This window comes from Drosophila obscura, unplaced genomic scaffold, assembly GCF_018151105.1.
Source record: "Drosophila obscura isolate BZ-5 IFL unplaced genomic scaffold, ASM1815110v1 contig_4, whole genome shotgun sequence".
In the NCBI taxonomy this organism is placed as follows: Eukaryota; Metazoa; Arthropoda; class Insecta; order Diptera; family Drosophilidae; genus Drosophila; species Drosophila obscura.
In genome coordinates this window covers 4,554,399-4,565,772 of record NW_024542828.1, presented here as the reverse complement: position 1 = coordinate 4,565,772, position 11,374 = coordinate 4,554,399, and the positions used below count along the sequence as shown (strand labels likewise).

The 11,374-nt window shown below is 46.1% G+C and overlaps 2 protein-coding genes and 1 long non-coding RNA gene across 3 annotated transcripts; all 3 read left to right on the top strand.

The window, feature by feature from the left end:
• The first annotated feature begins 484 nt into the window (after positions 1-484).
• Positions 485-1,060, top strand: LOC111073851. Its single transcript, XR_002607758.2, has 2 exons — positions 485-679; positions 752-1,060. It is a non-coding gene; the product is annotated as an uncharacterized LOC111073851 (long non-coding RNA).
• Positions 1,061-2,530: 1,470 nt separating this feature from the next.
• LOC111073698 lies at positions 2,531-3,380 on the top strand. Its single transcript, XM_022366150.2, has 2 exons — positions 2,531-2,648; positions 2,708-3,380. The coding sequence occupies exon 2, from the start codon at positions 2,718-2,720 to the stop codon at positions 3,312-3,314; it is 597 nt and encodes a 198-aa protein (XP_022221842.2). The 5' UTR covers positions 2,531-2,648; positions 2,708-2,717; the 3' UTR covers positions 3,315-3,380.
• Positions 3,381-10,437: 7,057 nt separating this feature from the next.
• Positions 10,438-11,038, top strand: LOC111073864. Its single transcript, XM_022366414.2, has one exon. It carries the CDS (start codon positions 10,528-10,530, stop codon positions 10,879-10,881), a length of 354 nt encoding a protein of 117 aa, XP_022222106.2. The 5' UTR covers positions 10,438-10,527; the 3' UTR covers positions 10,882-11,038.
• The last annotated feature ends 336 nt before the right edge of the window (positions 11,039-11,374 follow it).

Sequence of the window (11,374 nt, the reverse complement as noted above, 5' to 3'; positions counted from 1 at the left end):
GTCGTCTTCATTTGGGTGGCAACTTAATTCATTTGATGCATTATTTAAATTGCAGCGCCAGCAGTGTCCTGGAAATCCGCAAAAGAGCCACAAAGCTTACGGTTCAATTCATTTGTTAGTGTGAACCCCGCCCGGCGCAATCCCTAAACTGATTGGTTTGCTTTCGTCCCCATTGTCTGAAGGTTAAGCAAAGGATGTGCTAAGCCTCTGGGGACTTTGCTTTGATAACAATTACTCATGAACACACATCCGAGATTGAAGTGAAGATTGAACTTGCCTCCCCCCGTACCCCGAAAACAGTGCATTGAACTCTAACTTTTAACTGAAACTAAAATGATTGATGCTTCTTGATTGAAATCTCATTTCAATTCCCTATTAACTATGGGAAAAAGATTATTTTGGGGCTTATTTAGTTATTTCTGTAAGTTTCACTGAGTTTCTGCTGGAATTTTCATTGCTAAGGCGACAGCTCGAAACAAAAACCACATAAATCTGGAAAAAAAATATTCATCAAGTCTTCTTTGCAATGTGTTTGTCCTTGTGTCAGCTCCCTTCTCTACTATTTTCTCCCATATTTTCTCATTCACATTCGGCAGCTCTTGGCGTAAACACCTAAAATTGTTTTGACTAGTCTCAAAAACATTTTTTGTTTAGTCTCAAATTTTTTTTCTGGTTCATGGTACAAAAATTTCTCAAAATTGACAAAATTTTTAAAATAATAAAATGTTTTTTTTTGTTGAATATTTTGTAGAAACGTAACGGCTTACAAATGTGCGGACCGTGCTGTGGACCCTGTGGTGGCTGCTGCGGACCTTGCGGCGGCTGCTGTGGCCCATGCGGCTCCTGTGGCCCATGCTGTGGTCCCTGTGGCAGCTCCTGCTGTAGCCCCTGCTGTGGCCCATGCTGTGGACCATGTGGATCGTGCTGCGGACCCTGCGGATATTGCTGATGCCATCGAAGGATCTGACCGTGAATCACGAACTTTAATTTGAGACGGCAATAAACAGGGCTTAAAGCGTTCAAATTTTGATGCTTAATGACCATCAAAGCCCAACCAAAAGGCAACATTGTCTCATTATGGGGGGAAGGTTGGGTGCCAAACTGAATGTGGTTAATGGGGGGGAGGAGACAGAAGGCAGAAGACCTCATTAAAAAATCAAGCAGGTGCAGTCATGCCACTGGCAATGCGTAGACGCTGCTCCGTTTCAGTAGAGTGAGAGGGCGGCTTGACTTACCGATGACATGCACACAGATACGCCACACACATGCATCAGCCACATAGCTACATCCACACACGCGCACTTGGGTATCCTGTCCATGGAGCAGCACACACTTGTGTGTTGTTGTTTGGTGCCTGAGCTAATGGCAAATGCCAAACGAACGAAATCGCAAAAACAAAAAAAAAAGAGAAGCATCCCTGAGTCCGACAATGGTTCTGCTTCAGGTTAAGTCTGCAACTTGGAACATGCAACAGCAACACACACACACACACACACACTCAAGTACCATGGGGACAAAGGAAGCAGTTAATTTATGCCAACATGCTCTGGGTAATTGCCCCAATGCAGCTGCAGAATAAAAGTAGTCAAGGCATAGAGTGAGAGAGAGAGAGAGAGAGAGAGAGTCTCAGTGTCAGTCGCAGCATTTAAATTAGCCAACTAGGGGATTTTAATTAGTGTCAAGTGCCTCAAAATAAATGGACGCCCGTCACTGGCGCAGTGGCGCAGTGTGGAGGAGCCAATCAAAGTGGATTACAAGTCAAGTCACTCATACGCCCTGTGAACCACCCACTCCATAGTCAATTATTAATGGCAGCTCCGCTCCTACACTCGGGAGTGCAGTGTGGCAAAAGGGCTGAGAGCTGAGAGCTGTGGGCTGAGCGCTTCTGATTGCTGACATCTCAATTCATTCTGGAAATCAGGGAAAAAAACCAGGCAAATTGTTTATTGTATACTTGTATTAGAATGCCAGGGGTAAATGCCTGGGGAACTGATTTTCATCATTCATTTTCCGAGTCGACTTTTCCACTTTCAACGCTGAATTATGAAGGCATCCCTGCCCCTCGTGCCCCCCCGTGCCATCCACACATGAAGCCTGCATGTGAGTCAGTGGCCAGAACAAGTAGAACTCGATGACGCTGTGCTGGGAATACATCGAGTTGGGGGAAATGTGAGAGATCGACTGAGGTGGCGGGCTCTCGGCGGAGGCATGGTATCTGAGTGGCATGCAAATGGATTGCCCTGCCCCATCATGCAATGCGAGAAGCAGCAGCAGAAGCAGCAGCAGCAGAGCCAGAAAGGGCTACAATTTGAGCTCGACTGAGGCTGCTGTTGGCATCCAAGTCGAAACGCTTAATCAGGGTCATATGGATTTCCAGGCGAATGAGCTAACCAGCAATTCGAGGCCACACATATGCTGCCGCATCAATGTTAATTGGACTTGTTTGGGGAATTCCCACAACTTAGATATCGATCAACGCATCAAATTCGAGTTATTCAAACTTGTCATTGTTTCCTTTTGCTGTCATTCGAGTATCAGTATCTCTAAATTGTAGTAAGTTGTTTGTCCTTGTTGGCTTAAAATTATTTCCAAAATTAATTCCGTTTACTTTTATTGGCAGCAACGTTTTGATCCATTTCTACTAAAACGTAAGACTCTCTATCTGCGGTAGTTAACGTGCTCTAAATTTATTTATGTATTTTCCCAGACCATTCTGAATGTCGCTGCTGCAGGAAATACGTGAAATGAATGAGCGTCGCATAGAACTGAATATTCGGTATTGTAGCGCAGCAATCAACAATGAGCGTCGCCGCATGGCACTGATTCTACGGTATTATAGAGCCTTTCGCCAGGCAGCGCAGGCTGCAATAATCGGCGATGGCCTGCATGTGCGTGTGGGCCCAGGACCGAATCTGCCACCTCAGGAATATCGCTTTATCACAGAGACCTTGAACTTTGAGCTGGAGGGGCCCCGTGCACACCGCTACTCAGGCGGCGGCGATGCCGAAGAGTGGATAGGGGACGACATCGAAAGCCAGCAGTTGGAACAGAATGAGAATGAGTCGGAACACTTCGAAGAACACGACGGTCCACTCAACTTGGCACTGTTCTCGCTGGGCAGGCATTGGAGTGAGGCCCAGCCGCACTTCAGTCGCCAACAGCATGTGCCCCGACGAACGTTACTGTCGCCGCGACTCACCCTCGAGACTAACTTGAACTGCAGCTATGCTAAGAAGATCTTCAAGACATTCGTCAAGATGGCATTTCACACCGCCCTACGTTTGGCCTACTCTGAGCTCTCCTTCATGCACTAAGAATGGGATTCTGCTGTTGTCTTTCAGCGAATCCAATAAAGGGACGATCGCAGCTTTATAGTCGAATCGAACGTTGCCTGCTCTCTGTTAAACCCAGTGCCAGAAGACAGCTTCATGCATATGCAGGCAGCCCGCCCACATTATCATTTGTCCCCACTGGCTTATGCCCCAGCAGCATCGAGTGCAGCCGCACCACCACTCTGGGGGCACACTCTGTTGCAGGTTACTTTCGTTGTCCAGGATCTTGAGCTACGCCATTCCGCCGCTGTTGTGCATTTATGGAAATGCCCCTCTCTGTGTGTGTGCCTGTGTTCCCCTGTTTGTGCGGCAGTGGGGCAACTTCGTGGCCGAACTAACCAAAAAAATGAACAGGAACAAAGCAGCGATTGGAGATAGCTGACTTTCGAGTACTCTCATTCGTAATAGCCAAAGGAGTATAGGGAAATCCTTGCATGATTCAGCTAGGGCATTCATTTGTCGCTATCTCGCTGCCCTGCCGTGCCGTGCCCTGTCCTGCCTTCTCCCATATGCCTCAACTTTTACACAACGCACCCGAAATAACAAGCGATGAACAGCGCGCACAACAGGCATGCATGTGGATACCACCACGCATACACACTGTGGCGCACACACAAAGCACACACAATCGCACCATACACCACACACTCTCACACACACACATGGGGAAGACGCGCGCGCTGCGTTCATTTTGCGCCTTATCTGCGGTCGCAAGTGTTGCGCCATCGCAGCCCGAGTGCCTGAAATTATGCTAATTTTTGGGTTTTTATGCAGCCAGCGACGATGCCAACATGGGGCAGAAATCTGCATCACATCCCCCCAGCGCGGTGGAGGCTGCTCCTCCAGCAGCTGTTGTTGTCGGTTGCTGCTGCTGCTGCTGCTGCTGCTGCTGCTTCGCTGCTGCTGCTCCGGCTGTGCATTTTGCGGTGGCCATGGGGAAGAGAGAACGCTGAAATTTACAGGCAATGAGTGTACACGAGTGGGCGTAGCAGGGGGAGGTTGGACAGCTGATAACGCAGCATTAATAACACCCTCTTGGCCTGCTTTCTCTTTCTTGATGATTGAAAATCTCCAGCAAACAGCGCGCCCCAAAGTGTGCAACATTCATTTACTTATCAGGCTCGGGGGGCAGCTTCAGCTTCAGCTCCGGCACAAGTACAGCACAGGACAGGCCAGGCCAGGCCAGGCAGTGCCCCGCTCAGCCTCGATATTTGTGGCACATTTGGGAGCTAAGCAGGCACAAAAACAAAGAGTCAAGCATCTGCTGCTTCTGCCATTGCCTTTGCCTTTGCCAGTGCCATTGCCACTGGTCTTGTTGCGGCCAGTGTTAACATAAAACTTGTCCAGCGATAAACTCTTGGCCCGCCTCGGACATTGTCCAGCAAACATTTGTTACCCGGCCCCCAGCCTCTCTCCATTGCTGCCATTGCTCCTGCTCCTGCTCCTGCTGCTGCTCCTGCTGCTGCTGCTCATCGTAGTCGTAGTTCTGTTTCTGTTGCTGTTTTCTGTTGCTGCTGCTACTGCATATTCAACGCCTTTTCCATTTCACTTTGCTCGCACAGCATTTGAAAATTTCAAATTTTTGTTTGCCCGGACTCTCCAGTGGCTACTTAGAAACTCGACGAGTGTTGGCCTGCACTTATCCCTTTTACTTTTGGTGATAAAGGAGTCCGATACGAGTCCAATGCTTGTTGCAACAAGCATATGAAACCTTACGAAATTACTGAAAAAGGAGGATTTCCTACTCGATCTGTAGCTCTTGCAGCACACATATACATACATATATGCCTACAAAAGCCTACAAGTCCTTGATTTTCGAGAATTATTCAAGCTTCATTCATTCATATTCATACACTCTCCTCTGGCTCCACTTCTGCATCAACTTTTCTGTAAATCAACACAGTGGCGGTAACAAAATGAAAAGTTTTGCCCGCCGAATCGCCAGCCTTATCACCGACCACCACAGGGTCAAGGGTTAATGAATTCCAACCGTAATTACTTGTGTTGGGCCAACACGTGGGGGGTGGGCAGTGATTACACCCACGAGCCCAGACCCATCTGCCGCCTGATGGGTTGTTATTACCGCCGACCAAGGGATCCTTTTAATTATTGTTTATAACCGTCGGATGCAACTTTATCTTGTTTATTTTATTATATTCTGTTTTTTTGTTGCGCTTGTTTTTCGCTCTGCTTCGCGGCATTTAAATATTCAAACTGCGGTGAAAGTTTCGATTGTGCTTGCAGTTTTTCCGCTGAATATTTATAGCTACAATTGATATTGTGCTCCGGCAAATTGTACTTTTGTTTTGCATTTATTTGTGGGTTCGATTTCACTTGCATATTTAATTGAATGATTCGCTTTTTTCGCTCCCCGGTCTTGTTATGCAATTAAATCAATTGTGGGAAAATGGAAAACTTTGTTTGGTTCTTCGCTCATTTCTTGGGTTCTTTATGGTAGAGGCTAAAGCCGATAACCTTTTGGGGGTGGCGTCGGATGTCGCCCCTTCCCCATTTACCATATCCAGCAGCACAGCCTGAGCCTGAGCCTGAGCCTGGTGGCACCCACCTGCCCTATCCTATCCTCCCCCTTTTGCTGCCATATTTCAATGCGTCAACGTCTGTGTCTGCTTCGCTTGTCATGCATTTTACGCATGAGAAAATATTTTCAGTTAACAAGTGCCGAGGGTTGAGCCAGAGAGAAAGAGAAAACAGCAGGGTTGGAGTGGGAGAGAGAGAGAGAGAGAGGGGGATGCAAAAGCAAAATGCACAAGAAAATTCCCATACAAATAAATCGAAATAAGGCAAAGTTGCAAAACGGTGGCGTCGACGGGTAACAAACGATGCTCCATGCCAACGAGGCCAGCGGTTGGTCGCGCAGACGGAAAGATTGGGGGGACAGCAGAGAGTTTCAGGGTTTGTTTATGGCGCGATATGAATGACACGTGACTGGGAGACACAGCAGACAACGGTAGAAGGAGGTAGCAGCAGGAGTAGGAGCCACAGCAGCAGCAACAGCAGCAGTAGAAAAAGGCACCAGCAGTCGCTGGTAAAAATTATGAAATTTAGCGCAAAGCCACAGAGCTGGCTGGCTGGCTGGCTGGTTGGTTGGCAGGGAAAAAAACACATTGAGCACAGACACAGATACCCACACACACAGTGACACATCCAGCTATGTGACAGCTTTACCATATCGCACCTGCTGCACACCACACACTCGAATGCAAGGACAGCACAGGCAGGCAGGAGGTGTGAAGCCTCGACTCGACTCGACTGACGGCCAATGCGCTTAGCACTTTCATTTCGTTTGCTGCAAATTGCTTAACCACAATGCATATGTATGCAGAATGGTGGCTAACACACACACCCATACACCCGTACACCCACTCACACCTCTGGAAATGATGGCATTAGCAACGTGAGCTTTACGAGGTCTTTTTTCCCGATGCCTTCCGCTCTCCACTTAGCAAGCAGCAACACGGCAACAAGCAACGCAACTGTTGCAAGGTGTCGCCACCAGCTGCTGTGCTGCTTTGCTGCTGTGCTGTGCGGCTCAATCCAACAGCTTGCCTGTTCCGTTGCTGATACCCTTGAAGGGGATATTATAATTTTGAGCGGCTGTTTCGATGAATCACAGAAGGAAAAAACTTACCCAAAAACATTGGCAATAAACATTGCTTTACCAGAATCCCAGTCAAATATATAGAATAAGTATATCCTGTAGCTGATCAATCGAAAAGGGTATAAAAAGGTTCAACCTACCATACTGTTTCACTGTCTCCTTCTGCCTTTTTGCTGGGTTTTCTTTTGCTATACTAAACGAAGAAGTGCGATATGTAAAGCTTAATACAGGTATCACTCATCTGCAGTTGCTAGGCAGGAAGACAGACACGCCCTTGGTGGTGTTAGGCAGATACTGTCGCATACTGAACAATGTTGAATGTTGAATGACAAAAAAACGTATTTCAATGTAATTAGTTAAATGTTAGAAATCGTAATACTTTGTAATTCCCCAAAAAAGCTTCAAAGTTTACGACACATCTCCCCACCCCCATTCCATTGCCCATTTTCCATATCCATTACGAGTATATGGGGACATTTTGATTTATTCACAATCCTATTTATTTTCCCATCAGCAGCGTTTTCCTGACTGACTCACTCTATTTTCCGCATTTGAATCCTCGCATGATGTAATTTATTTCCGTTTTTTCTTTGACTGAGTGGAGAGAGTGAGAGGGTGAGTGAGGCAAAGTGTGTGTGGCAGGATTTGTCTCTTAAATAGGCAACAATTTCTTAGGCAATCCTCGATGTAAGCTCTTATGCTCTTGTGTGTGTGTTTCTGGGTGCGTCCTTAATACGCATTAGTGTAGGTGTCTATAGGCTGATTATGCCTCTGCATCAAATCTTTTATGCTGCAAAATTCGCAAATGGAAATGTAAATTCGCAAAGGAACAGCTTAAAGCACAAGAAAAGGAACGAAAATGGATTTTTCTCTCATTATTCGAACACTCTATATATTCTTTATGAAGCACGGACTAAACTCAAAACAAATACCCCGGCAATCAATTATAAAAGTTGCTCGCCTTTCCCTTAAGTCGCTTTAAACTTTCCCGTTGGCTGGCCATTTAATGTGGGGGAAGCTGCACCATTGACAAATCGCCATAATCGCTCTTGATTATTATTTGGTTGGCCAGTTGGTCAGCCGAGATGCCATTAATATTTGCCTGCCGCCCAGCCTCTCCTGCTGATTATGATTTGTGGTTCCGTGTTGCTTTGTTGCCTGATTGCCTGATTGTTGCATCTGAAAGTAGTTGTAGGAATGTCTGAAAAAGTTAATTTCCCCAATTTAGAATACAACTCAAGGGCTCACACAACTTCAAACCCGAGGCATGCCTCTCAGTTTGTGGACTCTTCTGGTCATGTGCAACTGTCCGAAACTTGACAAAGTCCCTTAATTGTCGGATGCCTGGAGGGTAATTGTAATTAAGTGGAAGTGATTATGGTCCCAGAGCACTTTTCCACAACTCTGAATGGAAAAGGGAATAGAAAAAACCCACAATACATGATGTAAACTCTGACGGTAAGCTAATAACTTCTCTCTTTAGTGCAGAGTATTATTTTCATTGTCAGATATCTGCAGATAACCTACCTCTTTCAACCAATAAATAAATTCAGTTATAAATCACGGCCCAAACGCACTAAGGATATAGCTTAAGGAGCGACTCGTAGCACCCCCCTCTAAGCTACAGGAAGGAACATGTCAGTTGCACCAGACTCTTGCTCGGCCTTTGCCCAACCACAGGACACGCTACACACACAGGAACGGACACTCACTCGCACAGGTGAGCCACCCACCCAGCCATTTCTCACTCCACCGGACAGGACAGCACAGGACAGCACAGCACAGCAGTAACCACAAGGCCATGCCACTCGCACGCAAGCCACTCACTCGTACTTCCTGTTTTTTGTTTCCATGGGCCACAAAGTCAAACGTCGCATATTAAACAACATTTGTCTGTCTCTCGTCGTGCGCATAAAGTGGCGAATCGAAGCAGCCCCCACCCCCCGAGCAGTAGGTTTGGGTCCACATTTCCCCCTATTAATGTTAGGTATGTATCCCAATAGTTTCTCGTTTCGCCAATAAATGTGTATGTGAAGAGAACTGAGAGATGCCCAAAGACTATCAGTGATCCAAGTGTCAATTTGATTAATTGAGCGTTCTGTTGAGAGGTTTCCCCCAGATTCAGACCGAAACCTCTTCTAAGCCCAAGATGAGGCCTTGGCCAAATGATAATTCAATAAAAATGTTGCATAATGCCTGCCCTTGCTTTTTATAGAATTTCATTCCAGAGCGCCACCCCGTCCTGCTCGTCCTCGTCCACACTTTCAATGTTCCACACTAAAACGGAAATGAATTTTTCCGCTTGACCCAAATCCCACACACATGCATAAATCTGTTGTTTGTGCGCTGGGCTTCTCTTGTATCAATTTAAGCTTTAAGTTTTTGCATGATTTGAGGGGTTTTTTTTTCGTGTCCTCTGTTCTCTGTGCCGTGGCCGTGCCTCTCAATTGCCCCTCGAGTCTCGAATTGACGGGATAATTTATGCTGAAAGAGTGTTGAGCGTGTTGAGTTGCTGATGAAGTGAGGTGAGGGACCCAAAGTACACCAACAAATGGCACTCGAGGATGGGATGGTGAAGGGGCACTAGAGAGTTTAGCTAATTGGGAATATCATTTTAATAGTCGGTGATGCCATGGCATTTGTTCCATTTTTGCTCGCTTAAAGCCAGACAGACAGACAACCGTTTGCAGCTGCAGCTTGTTCCACAGCTGATATATTGTCATTCATATGTTGTGTCAGCAATTTGTTAGCTTTATGGTTGCTGCTGCTGCTGCCACGCCCCCAGCTGCCACATCCACACAGAACCAGCCCATCCCAGCCCGACAGAGCAACGAAAAAGGGTGCAAAAAAAAAAAACACAAAACTTGCATACATAAATTGTATTTATGCACTCCACACTCCACACCCTGCATTCTGTCATTTCCTGATTTCCAGCGTTTTTATGTATGTGTGTGTGTGTGTGTGTGTATTGCTGGCTCTCACGATGGGGAAACGAGCGAATTAAAATAGATAAGCTCCACACAATTTCCATCTAATTTGAGATGGCAACTAAGTATCTTCACGTACCACTCCCTTTGCCCAATCTGTAGATACTTTCCGCATCGATCCCTCACCAATTCTGATTTCTGTTTTGGCTGTCCAACAATTCAAACTGTTTGCAGTTTTATCGTTCCTGTTTTATTGCTAACCATGCATACATATATACGTAATACGTATGTATGTCTGTTTGTTGCCTTGATTACAGTTCAACTTATTTTCTTAGGGGGCAGGACAGGGCAGGGCATGGCAAGCAGGTTACTAAAAAGTTAGTTTTGTTGGAGTTTTTTCTGGGTTTCGTTGCAGTGCAAAATGTTTTTATATGCCAAAGTTTTTTTTATATAGCAATTTAAGGAAACTATAAATTGCATTTGCTCATAAGTTGCAACTTTTCGCAGGGCAAATTAGACTGGCAAACAATCCAAAATCTCGTGCGTCAAGTTAGCTTCGAATTTGAAGCCACAAAATCAATGAGCAAAAATCAAATCAAATTTAAAAATTCCCATACAATATACAAGCTTTCATTCTCATAATTTCCAAATGGAGGATCCACGCAAAAGCGATCTAAAAAAGCTGACAAACGCCATCAGCTTTCTGCAGAAGCGCAAGGCCTCGCATGAGCAGCAGGCCATCGTCGAGGAGCAGAAACTGCAGCAGACTCTGGCGACGACTGATGCAGCTAACAAGAAAATCGAGCAAATGGGCAAGGTGCAGGACATGCGCTGGCTTTTGTCACAGGATCATCATGAGATGAAGATACTCAACGACACACTGCAGACCTTCCTGGACATGAACCAGGACATGAAGGATACCGAGTTCTACAAAGCTGCCGTTCAATACATCGACGAGCAGTGCAATAAGTCGGAGCTTGAGGCACCACCACCACCCAAGTAGCTTCCCGATCGGCCCCCTCCCGCCGAGCCACACACACTAGAAACTTGTTAATTTCAGTGCTTTGGTCAAAAGTTATGATAATAAAAGAAGAACAAAATGCGGTTCTTGCTGTCCTGTCCGCATGGACACATAAATCCGTGAAGGACAAAACTTCCTGTTGAGATCTTAATTATGCACTTTTTCTGCGGACGGATCACCCACCTGGGAGCATACTCTCTCTTCGTACTCCCGGGGACTAACCTACCACTACCTCTCCACTCTCTCTCGCTCCAGGCAGTGTCTTTTTCTTGCTGGGCAGTTGACCTGAAAAAAGTGTGCAGCCCAACCGCATGCTGAAGTAATTTCTACTTAGCCACAACTAACTACGACCGCCATGGAAAAGTGTTGGAAAAAAACTGAAGAGAAAACTTTGGAACGCCTCAAAAATTAAAATAAAGTGCCAAGAAAGTGAAAAGCGAGTGCCGGTTGCCCCATGCCCCCCAATGCTAGCTAG

Excerpts from the sequence above, each read along its gene's own strand:
- LOC111073698 (XM_022366150.2), top strand. The coding sequence starts at position 2,718 with ATGTCGCTGCTGCAGGAAATACGTGAAATGAATGAGCGTCGCATAGAA.
- LOC111073864 (XM_022366414.2), top strand. The coding sequence starts at position 10,528 with ATGGAGGATCCACGCAAAAGCGATCTAAAAAAGCTGACAAACGCCATC.